Source organism: Teleopsis dalmanni, chromosome 1, assembly GCF_002237135.1.
Source record: "Teleopsis dalmanni isolate 2A chromosome 1, ASM223713v2, whole genome shotgun sequence".
NCBI lineage: Eukaryota > Metazoa > Arthropoda > Insecta > Diptera > Diopsidae > Teleopsis > Teleopsis dalmanni.
Window position 1 is genome coordinate 17,469,944 of NC_051846.1, and position 20,783 is coordinate 17,490,726.

The following is a 20,783-nucleotide window of genomic DNA, read 5'->3' on the forward strand; positions in this document are numbered from 1 at the left end:
AAATGGGACAAACATTCGTTTCGTAAGGTTGGGTCAAAAACTGGCATATTTGAACTAAATATAGATTTTACGTTGACGATTGCAATGATCTTAGTTATAGAGAAAATTATAGGGGAGTTGTATCAGGTCTCTTCAAAATAAACACTCGGATCTTTAAGATGCTTATACCTTCACGCATAAAAAAAGTCAGAGAAGAGTACAAGACTCAAAACAATCTTGAGAAGAAGGTCTTTGATAAATAGTGAAATATATCAATGAAAGATATAGCAAAGTATAAGCAAACTTATACTTGTTTAGCAAGTGACTTCGGTGGTTTCATATAAAATAGAGATAGGACAATGCTTAACATTTGGTCAACGGTAATAATTAATACAACTGCGAAGAACTTTTCTTCAAAACACTCGAATTCTTCTGTTTCTTTTTGACTACTATAACAATCTAATATACTTTGCAAATCGCTTAAGTATGATCTTACACTCTTTATATTAACTGCACTTAAGATCTAATGTAGCTAACCAGAGCTTAGATAACAGTTTGTGAATTTTCGTACCAGCGCTCGAGTTTTACTTATCGTGCTATCAGCATATATGCTACAGAATTATATGATATGATATCTGTAGCTCAGAGTCAAATAGAACACAATTAAAATATCATCAAACGGTGATCAATTATTATTCCAACCATTTCAAAAGCAGCAGACCTACATTTTCTGTATAATTGGTTAGAGCGTCATTTATTCCAACTGGGCTAAACTAAATTCACTTTTATATAGATTGTTCTCTTTTCCCCAACTCGGTTTGCTTTGAAAATAAGCATACATCTATCGCAATTTATTTAGTTTGTAAATGTCCTCCATTAATTTTCATATTTCGCTCTAATGGACAATATTGGGATGAATTTAAAATATTCAAATTTAAACAAATGTAGTTTAGTGAAGCAATAAATTCAGTGTCAAATAAGATACTTTAGTGGCAACTATAAAATGTTAAACCACGTTGAAACAATATCGCCCGCAAATTCATCGCTTATTGCCACAAATCATATATTTTTTGAGCCGCTGAATGCGCCAGGTATCCTTTATCCTTTCACTGTTTTCATTTTGATTTCCACTCGATACAGTTCAGTATCTGCGTGAGCATGTAATCTTATATTCATACGCGAAACCGTATCCTCGTTCATCTGTAATAATATTTATGATTCATTTCTGACTATATTGAAGAACTGAGTACTACTGAGAACTGAGGTTGTGTTGGATTACAAAATGTATGACACAGTGATGAAAGTAAAGACAGAAATAAAATTCATAAAATTACAAAATTTAGCAGACATACGGGTACAAACAATCCAAGAAGTCAATTTTGCTCCAAGAGTGAGTGGCGGGTCGGAGTTGGTGATTTCGTATGTAAAATTGCATATTCCACAGAGCTTCTTATGATGATGTCAGTGCCAATGTATCTTGCCAATATAACCGTACCAAATCACATGTATCAACTGATGTCAGAAGTGTTAAAATGTGTGCTTGATTTTGTTTTATTCGTTTTATACCGCCAAATCGTAACATGTGTCGTCATAAAAGCATAAGGACGAAACTTTAATGCTTTCAAGCACATTTCATGATTGCATAACCACCAAAATTTTTTATTTTTGTCTTTTTTATTAAGGTTCAGATACACACAAATTTTTAATATATTTTTTACGAATTGAGTTGCTTACTTAGTTTATTGCTTCCACACCAAATCATCCCAAATGGGGATGAGTATTTTCAAGCGGTATAGGTTCGTATTTGGCTTGCAATTGAACAAAATTTTTAATTAATTTATTTACTTGGGGTAACTTGAGTTTATAATTTTTCTTTCCTTAATAGTCACATAAATTGATAAATAATCCAGGCGGGGTACCAGACGGTAATCCAGGTACTGTTACTCTCCTACAAGCTGTCTAACTCAGTTTAATATTTAAATCCACCTATTTTAAATATTTGCGTGATGATTGTGAAAAACAAATCATTAATAATCCTGTATAAGAGCTGGCTTCTGTTAAAAACGACCTTGTTATAAGATAATCTCATTCGCGAGGAAGCCGAAATAGTTATAGACTCTAAAAAAAATAATTAACTCTAAAAAGTCAGGTTTACCCTTTATTCACATTCAATAGCACAATAGAAATAAAAATGATAAAGTTGTTCATGTCTGCTCTATCGATGTGTTGCGAAAGCTATTAGAGCTTTGTCTTCTACAGTATTTCTTCCTTAAAAGGTTTAGTTCACTAAATAAACCCAATTTGAAAAAATTGTTGAAATTTATTAAAATCCCGAAAGGATCTCTTAATCTTCAATTGATACAAGTATATATAGTATTAGTGTTATAATATAAATATTAGTATTATAATAAGTTTCTATGAACCGAATCATGAAGATCTTAATATTTTTAGTTTTTCATTCTAACCTTACCTAATCTTAAGTACTCGTAACACATTGGGGTCTGGAGTCTGATTGAATAACCACAACAAACAGATTGAAATAAGCTTAATGCATATGCCAGAATAAATCGCTGGATTTGTTGTTCCGACAATTAAGATAATGGGATCATAACAAATAATATTAATATAACATTGAGATGTGTCCTCAGTTGCAACAAGTTCCTTAAATGAGATAGCAAGCAGCATTGTAACCGCATTACATGTCTAGGACACATTTACCGCAATATGGTTTTCAAAATATAGAATAACTAAAAAGTTGTATTATATATGGTACCATAATGAGGCAGCATATAGTCTAATTGTGTCGAAGATATAACCGTGCCAATTAACCTAGGCTAACCTAACGCATCCTCTTTGACCAATTTAAGTCCTGAGTCGATATCACGTATTAAGATGTAATATTATAGTTCAAAGAAGATAGATATGAAGATATGAAAGAATTCTATTTATGGAATATATTGTTGTGTATGAACATATTATGTCCATACAGATATATTTTATCATCTGTAGTAGGAAAGAAGAACCCTCGAGCTATATAAAAAAATAAAACTTAAATATGAATTAGAATAAGAGGATATTTATGCTTAGTTTTCAGATTAAACACAGAACCACTTAATATCGAGACGCACTGATGAAGTCATTGGAATCGTCAATGCACTTTACAAACTGCTATGTTATTGTTAACTAAGTAGAAAAAAACTATTTTTGTATGAAAAATTAATTTCGCTCCTTTAACGAATTTTAGTTACATTGGATTTTGACAATAGAGCAACTTAATTATCGTATCTGCATTTGAAAACATTGTGATTCCATAGTGATTTCCGTCAAAAGAGTCTCAACCAAAGTCACAATAGCCATCAGCATTGGTAATACAAAACCAAGTTGACCGAAACTGTGATTGCGGACTGTGGCAGAAGTATTCTATCAGCCTGCTCCACTACTTTCCAGTTCGTGACTATGAACATTTATTACTAATGCCTTCACTTTGCAGCCACTAAATCCAAACTTCATTTAACTGCGTAAAATTTAAAAATGAAAATTGAAAACTATAAATGGTTCACGCAGCAAACGGCTTTCAAAGGATGTGTGCTCTCCTCTTTTGCATTTGATTTCCATTTACATTTGCATTTGATTTCCCCTTGCTCTTAGCTGCACCAATGCACGCTAAATGCTGTTTAATTCTGTGTTGATTATGAGTTTTGCCTTTGGTCTAGCTGCCGCTCCTGATGCTGCGATGATTTACGTTGTAATGGTTTACGTTATAATAGTCACGCACAAACGTCCTTTACAGCCCTCTATGGACTGGGTGCTACTGAACTCTTTTAATCTGCGAAAATATGCATTTAAACTGGGTCATATGTACTTTGCGGTAGATTCATTAAAGGCGCTAAATTACTCAATAATTCAGAAATAATTCTATTATATTAATTTCACAAAATTACTCAAAATCCAAATAGTTACTTTAGATATATTGCTTATTTTTTTTGCGAATATACCTGCAACAAAAACTTTAACTAATACCTTAAACTTATTTGCAATAATGAAATAAGTACCTAGTCATAAGTACAAAAGTAAAATTATCTTTTATACGTTTAGAAGAAAATTGAAGAATAATGGTACTTTTATATTAAATAATTTGAATACCAACCACAAATAATAAAGAATCAATAATAACGAAAGAAATTGGGACTCAAGTTGACTTGGAACCAGGTATCTTTCAGAAATAGATTTGCAGCAACTTCTCCACTTAGAACTAATAAGCCATAAAATTTCTATAACAAAATTCATTAATCTTAATAAGCTGTACCCATTTGAGCATTTCTATGGAAATCTATTAAAAATTAAATAAATTTACTCTACACCATCAACTTGACATGCAGTAAGATTTGTAAGTACCTAGATTGACACTAGTCTGGGCTAACCTTATGATAACTTCTTTATTTGTGGTGTATTTTAGGCCAGAGATATATTAGTAAGCGACTAGCTTGTTCAGATTACCAATCAATCTCAGTAAGACCCGAAATCTACCTATCTACCTACTGATATCTAATATATCAGTATTTGCTTTACTTATCTTATTGATAGCTGGATAGATAGAATGGAAAGATACTGCTCTAGATCTCATTTATGTATTTTGAGAAGAAAAATGTTGAACATATCATCTTCAGAGATATGTAGAAACCAAAAATCGGTCTAAATATAATTCGAATTCAACTCAACAACTTAAGAGCTGCTTGCTTGCTTGATAGAACAATTTTTATTGAATGACTGAAAAAATACTGAAAATTATTAATCATCTTCTACCTTTAATTGTAAGAGCAGTAAAAAGTTACCATCAAAAATTTGTTTTATTTCGCCATAATATAGGGTGTTTTTTATCTGTATAAGATTTATCGATATCGATAACAATCGTTCAACAGCTAAGAATGTCAAACTGTGTTAACTATTCATTATAAATCGTTTAACGCTAGAATAACGCTTCTAAATTGTGAAAATTTACTTTGAAAAAAAATAAATCTATTCGAGAAGTTTATAGAGTAATTCGTCCATTTTATGAAGGGAAGATAATCCTCAAGCCGTTAACGAATCACAATTACATCCATTAAAATTGACTGTTCCGTCGTTATACCTATCTTTCGAAATGAAGAAGGAGCTGCCGATACCGCGAATGGCTAGCGGTATCAAACCATGCTGTCTGAATTTTTGTTTTTAAAAATTATTCAGTTAAACATCGATGACACTTGGTACCCACAAAACGGTGCAATTTTTTATACAGCACCCTTAACAATCGATTTATTGCGAAATCAATTTGGTAACAACTTTATTTCCAGAAGTGGTCCTGTTACCTGGCAACCTCGTTCGTGCGATTTTATCCGTCTCGATTACTTTTTATGGGGCTATATTAAGTCTTTGGTTCATGCCGACAAAACAGCAGCTCTTGAAGCATTGAATGCCAATATTCATGCCATTATTACCGCCATATATATTGTAAAAAAGTTAAGAATTGGACTGATCAAATCATATTCAAAATATAAATGGCATGAAATTATCTACCAGATTATAATTAAAAAATTCCTTTCCAACAATATTTCTGTTTTGTATTATTTTTGAAAACAATGGAGTATTGCTATATTTTAAGAATATTTTTCTTATGTGTTCAGTCTCATTATAGAAAAGTCTCTGCTTCATAATTAATACAGTAGACTTTTTAATGGCTTTAGGGTTTTAATGTCTAGCTCAAGAAAGAGTTAATCCTACCGTCGCTCAGTAAGGAAGATTTAATGGGGTTTACACCATTTTCTTACAAATAATCTAAGCCGGCAAAATCAGGAAAAATAAATTAAAACAAACAATAATTAAAAATATTTTTTTAAACAATGGAATTTAAGGATATTTAGGTTAGTCAATATCTCGGAAATACATTGCTATTTATATATAATTTTAGATTAGAGAACATTTCTTATCAATATGCAATATAAATATTTATATTTATTTGATATCAAAGATTGATATAGAAATATTATCAAGAAAATGTCTTCCTTAAATTGAAATTTTTTATAAATTAAAAACTTTTTCTGTCGTCACATAATTTGGATAAATTTGGAGCAAAGCCTACGAAACCGTTTTCTTCAAGATTTTATCTGTTCTTGTAATTGTAAAAAGAGACTTAGCCTTAAAATTTAACTTAAAGCAATTAAGAAAATATAAACTTGTACTTCAGTTATCACTTAAGCAGGAAAACAAGCTCATCGTCTTGAAAATCGTAAAGCAATTAAAAAAAAAACAAATAAAATATATGTACTTAATATTTTTTGGTAGATTTCGTAATTTTTATAAACGTGTAGACTAATGGACGAAACGCGATGCTCACATCATCGCAAAAATCTCAACAGCTAAAATAGAATTGTCCGTTAAGCTACGATGGCGTTGTAGACGAAGCGGGAGGCGTTTAACAACTGCCGAGTGTTGTCAGTTTATAGCCGAACAACTCCTCGCAAAACCAGTCGTTTCTTTGCAGATATGCCGAACAGGAGAAAAGTGGTCAAAAGCTCACATACTGAATAATTTCGGAGTAGGAGAAGTAAGTAAGGTAAGTAATGAAACTTCTACCCCTCATGTTCAATAATCAACGCTGGCAAAATGTCTTTCACGACTCTTGTCGAAGCCCCACTGCTTACAAGAAACCAATAGACTACAACACTAACCTGGGATTTACTACATGATTATATTGATGATATTCAATGTGCCAAAAGTGAATTCATTTAAAGTCCAATACGTTTAAGTATTTATTATTTTAAAGTTAAGTTAATTTCAATTTGAATGCATGTCAATTAGAGAGTCAACCCTCATAACTCATTAACTCATACATGCAATCAGTGCTTAACTTAGCTCAAACATATACATTAAACCTACCTATAGCCAAACTACCATCTAACTACACTAAAAATGCGAATCATTCAAAAAATTAAATTAAGAAAGGGTCAGCTAACAGAGAAAAAAGACAATCTAACTACTAAAACTCCTTAGAATTATGCATTGTGCTGAAGTCTAGAAAATATCCATTTACAATAGTTATCACCCTGCCATTTGACTAGAATTGTTATCCTCCAAACCAAAGACTCATGTTTCAAAACAAGAAATATTTACTAAAATATAAATCAAGTAAATCAGGGTCTGTCTATCAATTAAAAACCGACTTCAAGAATTTTTGCCATGGTGACTGTTGGAGTTTAAGCCGGTACATTGTTTTGATAAAACAAAACTTTTTTTTTACGAAAGAATGTTTTTTATCAATTAAGATATTGAATTTATCAAAAAATGTGAGACTCTGAAAGTTACCGATTAGAAACATGCCATTGCAATCTCAAAATATGTTATCAGGGATCTTACTGACTGATAGCACAATCTTCATGTTTTTTTGAAACTCCTTTACCCTTTTAATCGACTGTTTTCATATTTTATTCCCTATGATTTATACTAGGGAATAACCTAACCACGCAGGTTATTCATTAGATGTTATACATACCCTTAAGTAAAGTCCATTTATTTTATTGTAATTTGCATTGCATTTATTAAATTTAGACGTATAACAGAAACGGCTACTGGTTAGGTATGACAATAGCAAGTTAAAGGGAAATTTTTTGAAAGTATTCGTTTTTCGGTCCCTTAAGGTATAAAAGTTAAAAAAGTGAAAATATACAAGAATAGCAAAAAGCTCTTTTGCGTACGCAAAAGTAGAGCTTTTAAAAAATTCTATTGTTACATTTCGCTGAAATATTCATCCTTGCTTCAGATATCAACGCAATATAGTTATCTCTGCCTTAAGGTTTAGATACAAGACAAACTTTATATCTAATAAAATGAAGTTACAACAGTATTTCAACTGCTCGCTTCTTATTTCTGTTATACAATAAATTTCTCCCATTTCTTAAACCCATAAAATGTCAAAAACAGAATTTCAAGGATATATAATGTGATTCTGTTAAAAAGCTTACAAACAAGAACATAGAACTACTAATACCAAAGACCGTATTACAATACGGTCTACTATTCTGAAAAGATAATATTTCCACAGAGACAACATTATATACACATAACATGTTCCTATCGAAATATTTCTTTGACTTGATACATTCCTTCTAGATACATGCCTTTAACATATGCATAGCATAACATAACATGTTTCCATCGAAATGTTTTTTTGACTTGATACATTCCTTCTAGATACATGCCTTTAACATATACATAACATAAATTGTTTCCACTGAAATGTTTTTTGAACTTGATACATCCGTTTTAGACACATGCCTGTAACATATACATAGCATAATATGTTCCCATTGAAATATTACTTTGATTAGATACATCCCTTCTAGATACATGCCCTTAACATATACAGCATGTGTGTTGACATATTTTTTGCAACACTTTTCCTAAACTTAACATGTAAAGACAGCAGTTTATTTAATATATATATGTATATATATATATATAGAATATGTATAATATACAACACATACGAGTATACAACACATACGAGTATTCAACATATAATATTATTCGGACAATATATGCATAATGTAAATTCGGACAATATACAGCGAAGACCGTATTTAAATATATTTAACATAATACGTTCTGCAATTAACATAGCAGAATAACAGCAATTTAGTTAAGAAGCAGTCACATATTTTTAAAAGCGTTTGTAGAATAGACTGTTGCTACTGCGGACACCTGTAATAACATTTATGGAATCCAAACTAAACGGACGCATCCATAGCAACCGAAAACATGAAATGTTACCAAAACATACAACTTTTATTCTAAAATTCTAGGACACTAAAAGTGTAGTTTCTCTACTTAATGCAACTATTTTAAATAAAAGTAAAAAGTATAATAAAATGCAGTTGAAATATTTAAAAACATTACTGGCTGGTCAGGTGAGCTTGTATGCTTTTTTTTATTTACTTTTAAATAAAAGTAACTTTTTTAAAACTAATAAGGAGCAATTAAATCGAATTGCTGGCTTGGCTTGGTCCCCAAACCATCAGAAGCTTGCCGTAGCGTCTGCTGACCGTTACATTCTGCTATTTGACGACAGTGGCGAGCGACGTGATAAGTTTTCTACCAAACCATCGAATCCAGCTAACGGAAAGAATTCATATGTCATTCGTGGTGTTGCCTTCAGCCCAGATTCAACCAAGTTGGCGGTAGGGCAAAGTGATAATATCGTATACGTTTATAAACTCGGAGAAACGTGGACCGATAAAAAAGTTATTTGCAACAAGTTTCCTCAAAGTAGTGCGGTTACAGCACTAATTTGGCTATCTTCAGGAGCCATAATTGCAGGTAACTCTAGCTAATTGCATTCAATATTTATTAGCGAAGATTTTCTTAATGCGGTAGAATTTTTTTAACCGTCCAAAGTTCGTCATTCAATCGCAAGCGATAACTTCCATCTATTTTTATAATGCATTCTTCAAATTATTTTTTGAAAAATCCATAGTTTTGGGACGCCTTCATACAATTTCAGTAAATAAAAATATTTTTAGATTTGATAGATTTGTTTAAATATAGTCCTTTGTTTCATTTCGGAGGATATTAAATCAGGTCTCAAGTCTCTCTGACAATTTACCTGCTTGTTACTGATTTAGTTTCCATATTTAAATACATCCAAAGTGCTTTTGATGGAATATTGGGATATAAAAAATCTTTGCAGAAAACAAATGCGGTTTTGAAAATTACTAATCACACTGACTGTCTTATCCCATCATCTATTTTGCTCATGGCTATCTAAATATCTCCTTTTTTTAATTATTTTTTGTTCTGTGAATATCTGAGCTTTTTTACTAAGAGATGTATTTCTGTGGTTTTCCTGCAAGGACTTGAGGATGGTAAAATTCGCGCTTTGCATTGCAAAAGCAACAAATCCCAGAGTCTTTATGGTGTCGACAGTATGTGTATAACATTAGCTCCGAACACGAGAGGAACTGGATTTCTTTCTGGACACAATGATGGTACGATTATTCGTTATTTTATAACAAATGATGCAAACGAATCGTCTGGTCGGCTGATTCAACACCCAGTGCCACCATTTGCATTAGCTTGGCCTCAAGGTGGATTTTGTGCAGGCGGTTGTGATCAGCGCATAGTTTTCTACGATGCGGCGGTACGTCCAAATTTTTATAAATATGTAAATAATTAATTAATATATCTTAATCGAAAACAGGGTCGGCAGATGCGTACGTTTGATTACTCGCGCACAGAAAAAGAGCGAGAATTTACAGTCGCCGTTTCTAGCCCAAATGGACAAGCTGTAGCATTCGGTAGTTTTGACCGAATTCGCATATTTACTTGGAGTCCGCGGTTAGCGGCATGGAATGAAAGTGCAACCAAAGATATTAATTTCCTCTATACCGTATCCTCAATGCTTTGGCGAAAGGATGGTGCACGGTAGCCGTACATATAATTATTTATTCATAAAATATATATTTATAATATTATCTTCTAGATTATCTGTTGCTTCCGTAACGGGAGCTGTAATATTGTTCGAGTCTGTTTTGAAACGCACTATTTGGCAAGATAAGTTTGAACTGATCTTTGTTGCCCCCAGTCAACTTTTAGTCAAATCTTTACAAGACCCTACCCAGCAAATGACCATTGAGTCACAATTGGGATCGGAAATCGATGATGTACGCATTATGGGGAAAGATAATTACTTAGTAGCTCGAACGGAGGACTCTCTTATTTTAAGTGACTTGACACGCAATTTAGTAAGTGAAGTACAATGGACTGGATCTGGACGACACGAGAGATTCTACTTCGAGAATCCAACGGTTTGCTTAATATTCAATGTCGGTGAGTTGAGTTTAGTCGAATATGGAGCAAACCACATATTAGGATCAGTGAGAACAGAATTTGTGAATCCACATGTAATTTCCGTTCGTGTTAATGAAAGAGGCAATGCAAGGTAAATAGAAACAAGGTTGACAAAAGCACATTTTTTTTACTTATGAAACTTTTTTCGATTTAAAGAGATAATAAGAAACTCGCCTTTCTGTTGGATGCCAAAACAATTTGTATCGTGGACCTATTGACCCAAATGATTATTGGTCAAGTTACCCACGATACTAAAATTGATTGGATCGAATTAAGCGAAACAGCTCACAAACTTCTGTTTCGTGACAAAAAATTCAAGTAAGTCCCCAATTTGAAGATCTATATAGTTTTTTCTTTATTCACATCCATTGTTGTCCGCAGATTGATTCTGTTTGATATCTACTCTGCAAAAAAACAAACCTTGTTATGCAACATCTCGTTTGTGCAATGGGTACCACAGAGCGACGTAGTCGTGGCTCACGCACAAAACAATAATCTCGCAATTTGGTACAATATCGACTTACCGGAACATGTAACATTGATGCCTATACGTGGTGATCCACTTGAAGTAACACGAGAAGGGGTATGAATTGATTTAATCAGGATATTGATAATATATAAATTTGCATACATTTTTAGGGTCGTACAATGGTTCGCTCAGTAGAAGGACCAACAGAGCATACGTATTTCTTAGACGAGGGGCTAGTGGAGTTCGGTACAGCCCTTAATGATAGTGATTTTGGTCGAGCTATTCATTTTTTAGAACATTTGGGTGACAAACCTTCCGCTAAGGCAATGTGGCATAATTTAGCTGTAATTGCACTTGAAGATGGCAATTTACGAGTAGCTCACCGCTGTTATGCTGCTCTATCCAATGTATCGAAAGCTTTTTTTCTGCAACAAATTATAGAAGAAGCAGATAAATTTGAGGAAGGTACTGGTACACCTGGCATTATGTGTCCAGAAGTACGCGCAAAGTTAGCGTTGCTAAATTCCGACGTACGTACAGCAGAACGCATTTACTTGGAACAGGGACACATTGAAGCTGCAATTGAAATGTATAAAATGCTTCGCATGTGGGATGAAGCAGTTGGGTTGGGAGAGAAACGAGGTTACGTTAATCTGCAACAACTTAAAGAAGATCAAATGTCATTCTTACTTTCGACTGGGCAGGAAGAAAAAGCGGGCCATGTACTCGAAAAACAAGGAGAACCTAGAAAAGCGATGATCTTGTTCCTTAAAGCAAACAAACCTGCCAGGGCAGCAAAGTTAGCGCTGAAAACTCCACAGCTAATGGAAGACGAAAATCTAATGGTTAATGTGACAGATGGACTTATCAAGTGTGGTAAGTATTGCCACAAGAAAGGAAATTTTTTTCAAATTTTTAATATTGTATCTCCCAAAGAACTTTTCGAAATGGCAGGTGATATTGCATTTAAGCTAAATCAGTCAGATGTTGCCTTGGAGTTGTATCGCAAAGGTGGTGCATACGCCAGAGCATTAGATTTAGCTCGAACGGTTGCACCGGATGATGTTACCATATTGGAAGAAGAATGGGGTGATTGGTTAGTGCAACGAAAGCAACTTGATGCTTCAATCAACCACTATATTGAAGCAGGAGCTACGCAAAAGGCTTTAGAATCAGCGGTTGGTGCGAAACAATGGCGCAAGGCTGTTCAAATAGCAAAAGTACTCGATGAACCTGAACAAATACAAAGGTTTGCTTTGGACTTATCCAAACATTTGGCTTTTTCGGGGGATATTAATGGTGCGGAGGACTTATTGGTACGAGCAAACTTATTCAAGGAAGCAATTCAGTTGCTTAATCGTCATGGTAAATGGGAACGAGCATATTCCATTGGAGAAAAATATCTTAAATCGGATGAAATGCGCGATGTATTTGTGAATTTAGCTACAAGCTTGGAAGAGCAAGGTAACAAAGGAAGTTTTTATTGCTAATTACTAGTATACCTAACTATAAAAAATATAATATGTAATTATTTTTTATCAAAATACAGGAAAATATAGAGATGCTGAGAAAGTTTTGCTGGCAGTTAATGAGCCTGATCTTGCTATTGCGATGTATAAGCGGCGGGAACTATATGATTCCATGATAAGACTTGTGGAGCGATATCACAATGATCTACTCGATAGTACTCATCTGCACTTAGCTAGACAATTAGAATCAAAAGGTAAATTCAAAAATGCTGAAGTGCATTTCATAGCGTCAGGGGATTGGAAATCTGCGGTTCATATGTATTGCTCTACGGAACGTTGGGAGGATGGGTATCGTGTTGCGAAACAAAAAGGTACCGAAGGCGCCAGCAACCAAGTAGCGTACATGTGGGCTAAATCAATGCCAGTAGAAAGCGCTGTGCGGTTACTAAACAAACTGGGTCTACTAGATACTGCAGTAAGTTTTGCATGTGACTCTGGACAGTTTGAGTTTGCTATGGATCTATGCCGACTATCAGGCAAACCAACAGATGAAGTACATTTAAAAATTGCAATGTCTTATGAAGATGAAGGAAAATTCGGAGAAGCTGAAACTGAGTTTATAAAGGCAAATAAACCTAAAGAAGCCATACTTATGCACATACATTCTGGCGACTGGCAGGCTGCACTGAACGTTGCTGAAATTTACCTACCAGAAGAAGTTTCGGAAGTACTTATTGCACAAGCGAATACTTGTTTAGAAACACATAACTATAGTGAGTATGAAACTCTACTAATACGTGCTCAACGACCGGATCTTATAGTGGCCTTCTACAAAAAAGAGTCCATGTTTGAAGAAGCAATGCGTATAGCTGAAGAGCATTATCCATCAGCAATGAACGATATAAAGCGTTTGCAAGCTCATGAAAAATCCCGCGAAACTAATTCAAATAAAAATGAAAACGATGAATCAAAAGCATATCTTCAAAAAGCTGCCGAATTTGCTAAACGAGAAGAGTTTCGTAAATCTGCAGAGTGTCTTTTACAGATAAACTCCACTAATGCTGACGCTGCAACCGTAGAACGCGCCTTACTTAGTGCCGCGGAGATATGCAATCAATTTTTAGAGGGTAAAGATGCCACAAGCATTGCAACTCAACTAGGACCGCGGCTTTTCCAATCAAAACAAATAGGGCCTGCGGCACAGCTCTATTTGGCGGCAGATATGCCAAAAGAAGCAGTAGATGTTTTCATTAAAGCCGAACAATGGTCAAAAGCAAGACATTTGGCAAAAGAAATTGATCCAGAATTAATGACCTATGTAGAACAGCAGCAGAAGTCGCGTTTGAAGAATGAAGGCAACATTGAACAACTTGCAGATATAGGTGAGAGTAAATGATTTCCTCATTTGGATTTATTGGATTATTAACTTTCACATTTTAGATATCATGAGTGCTTTGGACATGCTAGCTGAACAGAATCAATGGCAACGCTGTCTCGATCGTGCGAAGCAAATAAGTTCACAAGCTTTACATAAATACGTTGCATTATACGCCGCCCAACTTTTAAATAATAACGACAGCTCGTCTGCGCTTAATCTGTTTTTGAATTACGGAGCACCTCCGAGCGAAGCAAATTTTAATCTGTACAAAAAATTGTCCATGGATTGCTTTGCGTTATGCGAAGATCAAGCTGCAAATGGTCTCTGGAAAAAGCTACGAGATTTTCTATATAAGTTGTTTCAGGTAATTTATTCTCTTCTTCATCGTAACAATAACTTACTATATTCACTCACTCACACAAGTAGTCGTTGAAAACTTCGGAATATGCACAACATACGATTGTCGAAAGCATCGATTCATTTCTGCTAATAGCGCATTATTATGCAGTGCGATCAGCTTGCAGACAAGTGCAATCATTGCAGGCAGTAGCTCTACGATTGTCTATTGCTTTGTTGAGGCACTCAGACATTATACCAGTCGATAAAGCTTTTTATGAAGCTGGTATTGATTTGCGTAGTGCCGGTCGCGAAGCAGAGGCATTTGTTATGCTTAACCACTACTTGGATGTGTGTGAAGCTATTGAAGATGGTTCAGGACTTATAGATCATGCTGACTTAGCATCAACAGACATTCCAAGTTCAGTTCCATTGCCAGAGGAAATACACCTTAAAAATAATACAGATTTGCATGAAGAAATCCGTGAGTGGGTTCTTGCTATTAGCATGGATCAACAAGTTGATCAGGTCTAATTAAGTAAAGTGTCTCGGAACCAAATATTTTAACGTAATTCTCTTTTAGGTATTACCAATTGATGACCGCGGACTATATGAAGCAAGTTTAGGAAAGGATGATGTAGTCTGTTTATTAAGTGCATACCCTGTACGGGGGCGTCAGCCTGTAACTTTTTCATCATCAACTAGACAAGCAAATCGCGATGTTTGGAGTAAATTTTCTGTTGCAGTTAAAATGTCCCCATCCAGTGAAATAGCAGATGTTATTTACTTTATAGAAAAATGGAATGGTCAAGCAAATTACAATATTCATTAAATCAACTGGAGATACCAATCAATATATTTACTATATTCCAGTGTTGAAGAAATAAAATAAAGCTTCTTTGGTTGAACTTATTCTTCATTGGACAAATGATTTAAGCACATAACTTAAATTCTAATAAAACATATATATATATGAGCTTCTTAATTTCTTTAGTATTAAAAACAAATATAATAAGCACACTCTTTTATAATCTAAAATAAAATTTTACAATTTGGGAAACTCGTTCATTAAATATAAAAAAACTCTTTGTAGAATATTCTATCTTAATATCTATTTTCAATGCGTGTTAAAGAGGTCTCCTGCAGATGGTAATGGTGCCAATAATTTAGTAACGTCTTTCAACTGTGCTATATCTGGTAAATTGGAGATGTGTTCTTGGATTTCTTTTTGTACGCCAATCATTTTGTCATACTTTTTCGAATATTCCTGAAAAATAATTTAAAATAAATTTTGAAACTTGAAAAATATGAAAATGTCAATGTCAAACCTCATATCGAGTTTCTGCTTGTGTCAATAATTCCTTTTGTTCCACATAAAAATTACGTAACATTATGGCCAGTTTGCCCCGTGACTCCATTTCAGCTGCCAAACGAGCGTTATAATCATTTAACATTGTTAAAGCATCGTTTACCTACAATAGATCACAAAGCGGTATATGTTAGTTAAGTAAAAGTAGTTAAAAATAAATCGTAAACTGAAATAAGTAAAAATTAATTTCAAAAGAAAAGTGAAAACAAATGGGCTGTTGTAACCCATTTCGGTCCACTTTCTTTTCAAAGTATAAGGATACAGTGGGTGAGAAATACGCCACGAGCAGCTTTGTGACATATCTTCTTCTGTTGTTGGAACCCTTAAATAAGCAAAACAAAATCATAATTTGCTTAAAGTGTCGTACTGAATTGTGACAATTATCCACCAAATACTTATATATGAATGCAAATGGTGCACCATGAAGCGGAGTGAAACCAGTAGCCTATACTCAGCGGAATGAAAATTTATCAAAAGCAGGACAATGACGCATAAAAACAAATGCAAAAGTTCTAACTTTGTTGCAAGGTACTAGTCTGGAAATCCAAATCAAATCTCAAAGAATCAAAATGCGTAGGAAGTGCTTCTAAAATCAAGATGAAAAATGAAGATTGGGTGTCAATGATCCCGCTGAATTGATGAAATCAGAATAATCACTGGAAAATACTTGCGAGAAACTGTGAAGACTGTAGAAAAATAATAATAAAGTATACTCAAGTTCTACTAAAACTATAAACCGATAAAGAAGTAAAAATGATATGTAAAGTTTGATTTACTATAGAACTATTTCACTGAACTATTTTTAATCAACAACATTTTGGCCATTTCTATTATATCAGCAGCAGTAATGTCTCGAAAATATCATCTTAGTATTTTTTACTATGTCTTTACTGGCTGCACTAGACATTACATGTTACCCACACAGACGGAACTTAAGAAATGCTCAACATTATTTACTAAAATAGTTGAGTCATACACACAACTTAAAAACTGCACATAAATTTTTATACTAGATTGAATCAATATTAATAACGAAGTAAATAAAGGAACTAACCTACCGCAACGAAAATAACAAAAGCAAGGTTAGTAGCTACCAGTCACGCGTTAACACGTGACTAATTAACACCACTGTATGCTGCAACTGCAACTATACTGCCATTGGCATTGCCAAATAGGCAGTTGCCTACCTTAACTTGAACCATATTAAATTTTGACCCCGCCGAATTAAGAAACCAAGATCCAACCTCCTCTCACTGCGTGCGTGAAAAATAAAACTCTGCCCTCTGCACAAGCAAATAATTCCAATAAACACAATTTACAGAGTCACAGACTGTTTTTAGCAAAAATGCTTTAGACACTTACAAGCATTTCAACAAGCCATAAAGAAAGGTTAAATGCCTTTAAGATTGTATGTAATTACTATAAAAACAACGACAAAGTAAACTCCTTCACTCCACTCATGCATGCAGTCTGCGCTCAACTCATATTAAACTGAGCAAAAGTCGAATTCTTGGCACAGCGCCAAAGACCCGAATAAACGGAAAATGATTTCACCTGTAATAAGTGTAATAAACATTTATATAAACGTTTTTAATGTTCCAAGTTTATAATAGTACTTATACACACTGCTGAAATGACAAAAATGATTTTGTTTAACTTAAAAGGTAAATTTTTTTATTATTGTCTCACTCATAAAGAGCAATCAATTTGAATTTAAAAATGTGTTTTTACTACACTTGCTTAATTTGTTCGGATAATGTGTGTTTGCTTATTGCAACGTAATTTCCTATAAAGCAGACCATATCCAGACGTTTTGCAACAGCCTACTGGAAATAGTTTTAAATTTTGATACTTTTTACTTGTCACTATTTATATACTATTATAGATATCACTCCAGTTAGACAAACTTCAAGTCTCCATAAACAATTTCATATAAAAAGAGGGACTATTCGATCATTTAAATAAATAAGTAATCTTACCTCATTGGATAATTTTTTGGCTTTTTCCTTGTCCTCTAATTTATGCAAATAATTTACATCGGATATTTCTTGAGGTAAATTCGCTATTTTTTCGCGCACAGTAGCATCACTAGAAGCGGAATTTTCTGTTGCTAAAAGGGCTTTTATCAATTCTTCTGGTTCTGGAGGCTCCCCATGTGGTATATATGGACTGATTTGTAGGACATCTTCACTAGAATCTTTTGTTGCATTATCTTCACTATGCGTGTGTGGTAATTTCATATGCCTCGTTTTATTTCTTGAATCTTCATGCTTTCGTTTTTCAATCTTTTTTACGTTCTCCCTACTTTCATCTCTTTTGTGGAAATTGGAATTGCCTGAACTACCATGTTTCTTATTTAAGAGTGATCTGTATTCATTAATAACAGCATGCTCATAAACACTACGTTCCTCCCATATGCACAGTATTCTGCCCAGACTGCCAAATAGTTTTTCAGAAAAACAACTTTCTCCAATGTGAGTGAACACTTTTGGCAATATAATTAAGAATTCTCGACCGTATTCCGGGCCTTTCTTTTTGCTGTTCTGTATCACGTCATTGGCCAAATACATGAAAGTCAATTTCTTGTTTTCAGAAACTTGCAAATAAAATTGGTCACGTTTAATTTTAGAGAATTAAAATCTAAGTTAAGAAAACTTACCATTCTGTAGCTCTCGGAACCATGTCTTTACAATTGATGCATGATGCTTTCGATGGTGAATTAGCCAAAGAGACAGGGTCTGAATACTCTGCTGACTAGAATTCAATTCAGATAATTTCTTCAACAATGCCGTTTCGGTAAACGCCGACATAATGCATTATATATTAAAAAGAAATAAAGACTAAATTATATGCACGTCTTTCTTCAAAATCTCCTTCATTTATAGCGCAAGCTGGAAACTACGCCAGCACTCTGCAAACACATATTTTTACTCTTGACACTGACAGCTGCATAGATACTTTTTATCTCATTGCTTCACACATGTCGATATATGAATCATTCACAATAGAATTTTCTCCTCGAGCCACAAAAAATTTAAAAATCGTATATCCGGCGCATATATATTGTTTCAAAACACAGTACAACTAAAATCATGTATTTGTATTATTTATAGCGTATTCATACAGTACAAGTAATTTTAGCTGCATTCATTAATGAAAACGATGAATATTGTAGAAATTTTTTATTATGCTTTGCTTTAATATATGAAATATATTCACAATATCTCTACACAATTTTACTATTGTGAATTACAAATATAATTTAAAATTTTGGCACGGAAAATTAAAATTACATTTCTTGTGCTACATAAGCGGGCTTTTATTTGCACTTCCTTGAAGTGATTACTGACAATAATACTGTATTGTCTTGAAACAGAACGCATAAAAAACCTGACAAAAATCTCGAAGTGTTAATACACATTAGAGATGGGCGCGTGACTACTTTTTGATTCATAGTAACGCATACTTACTGCTTTGTAATTTTAATTTACTCATGTTAATTTAAGAAACAAATTGATTCAATTTATTGATATATTGAAGAAATAAACACAGTTCATATGCTCGGATATTATGGACTTTGACACTCATTGCTGTCGGTTTTTGTGAAGAAATTTCTGATTACTGAAAATAAACTACGTTTTGAGTTGAAAGACTGGAATATATGGGTCTGTCATTGTTAAACTTGTTTCGCTACGTTATGTTAAAGTAAAAGACGCGTCTTTCTTGTTTGAGAACCATTTTTATTCTAACGTTGCTTTACGGAACAGCACTGCCATATCAGAAGAAACACACTAAAATATTCTTTCATTAATAACTTTACAGTAATTGGTCTGTTCCACGAGCTACTCATAGTAAAACTCAATTAAAACACAAAACTGAGAGCGTAACAGAAATAAAGTGCCAAATTACGGTTTTTACACAAATTTTTATGGAACAGCTTTGTGTAAAATCTAGTGAGAACATCAGTGCCGCGCAAATATACAATACAAAAATTTAAATTCAAACCAAAACAGCTGATTCACATTCACACAAACTTTACTTAAAATTAAATGTACGAGTAGAGTCTGTACAGCATTTTCAAATTTCGACAGGGATGTTACGCTCTCTCAGATTATCTCATTTACTCGAAAATTTGCTGGTAGATCGCACTTGTGTATACACAGTGTTACTCAAAGTTAATACGAGTAGCTCTTGGAACAGACCTAATATCTAACAGTCATCATGAGTATTAGAGATGTTTTTTCTTCACAGCTTACACTGAAGAGCTGTAGAATATCAAAAATGTAAAGAACACAATGAAGCAAATACATTTAATTTAAAAATTTTATTAACGGTTTCATATTATGTACAAAAAATTCATGTCTCGTGGCGATCTGTAATAAACATACATTATATACATACATATATGCAAATAATTTGTATATCAGAATCACTAAATATATAAGAGCATAGAAACTTTTTCAGAAGCTTGAACATTGATATATACTTTAAAACATATTATATGAGATCTAGAAAATATCAATTCTTAACACTTATGACTTAAGAAGTCAGATAATTTGAGAATAGTAAAAAGTATTAAATAACAACACAGGACTGGACTGCAGGCTACCCAACCAGTCAGACATAAACAAATCCATATGGGTGGCATAAACGAAATATCAATTTTCCTTTCACTTCATCTATATAAATGACAATTACATAAATACAAAGTATTTCTTTTGTAACCCATAAAACTACATAACATAAATATAAATTAAAAATACATTCTACAACAGTAGATACTTAATATATATATTTATTGAAAAAAAAATTTTAGACTCTCTCTTAATGATTTACTTAAAAATTCTAAAGTAATCAATTTTTACCTTTTATTGATAAGAAACAAGCTCGCTTATGGCAATAATA

General features: G+C 33.4%; 2 protein-coding genes across 2 annotated transcripts; one reads left to right on the plus strand and one right to left on the minus strand.

Annotated features, from left to right (window-relative positions):
* Window positions 1–1,261: 1,261 nt before the first annotated feature.
* LOC119677714 (intraflagellar transport protein 172 homolog) lies at window positions 1,262–15,353 on the plus strand. Its single transcript, XM_038089177.1, has 13 exons — window positions 1,262–1,369; window positions 8,982–9,327; window positions 9,861–10,147; window positions 10,208–10,431; window positions 10,490–10,948; window positions 11,014–11,175; window positions 11,239–11,440; window positions 11,497–12,202; window positions 12,263–12,790; window positions 12,876–14,177; window positions 14,236–14,537; window positions 14,600–15,037; window positions 15,093–15,353. The coding sequence occupies exons 1-13, from the start codon at window positions 1,262–1,264 to the stop codon at window positions 15,339–15,341; spliced, it is 5,313 nt and encodes a 1,770-aa protein (XP_037945105.1). The 3' UTR covers window positions 15,342–15,353.
* Window positions 15,354–15,419: 66 nt separating this feature from the next.
* LOC119666089 (regulation of nuclear pre-mRNA domain-containing protein 1B) lies at window positions 15,420–18,857 on the minus strand. Its single transcript, XM_038075367.1, has 4 exons — window positions 18,538–18,857; window positions 17,858–18,474; window positions 15,838–15,981; window positions 15,420–15,776 (listed from the first exon to the last, which is right to left on the minus strand). The coding sequence occupies exons 1-4, from the start codon at window positions 18,686–18,688 to the stop codon at window positions 15,627–15,629; spliced, it is 1,062 nt and encodes a 353-aa protein (XP_037931295.1). The 5' UTR covers window positions 18,689–18,857; the 3' UTR covers window positions 15,420–15,626.
* Between the last annotated feature and the right edge of the window lie 1,926 nt (window positions 18,858–20,783).

Excerpts from the sequence above, each read along its gene's own strand:
- LOC119677714 (XM_038089177.1), top strand. The coding sequence starts at position 1,262 with ATGTATGACACAGTGATGAAAGTAAAGACAGAAATAAAATTCATAAAA. Across the intron at positions 10,432-10,489 it reads TGGCGAAAGGATGGTGCACG|ATTATCTGTTGCTTCCGTAA; the intron begins GTAGCCGTACAT and ends ATTATCTTCTAG. Across the intron at positions 12,203-12,262 it reads AGATGGACTTATCAAGTGTG|AACTTTTCGAAATGGCAGGT; the intron begins GTAAGTATTGCC and ends TATCTCCCAAAG.
- LOC119666089 (XM_038075367.1), bottom strand. The coding sequence starts at position 18,688 with ATGTCGGCGTTTACCGAAACGGCATTGTTGAAGAAATTATCTGAATTG. Across the intron at positions 15,982-17,857 it reads CCAAAAAATTATCCAATGAG|GTAAACGATGCTTTAACAAT; the intron begins GTAAGATTACTT and ends GATCTATTGTAG. Across the intron at positions 15,777-15,837 it reads AAGCAGAAACTCGATATGAG|GAATATTCGAAAAAGTATGA; the intron begins GTTTGACATTGA and ends ATTATTTTTCAG.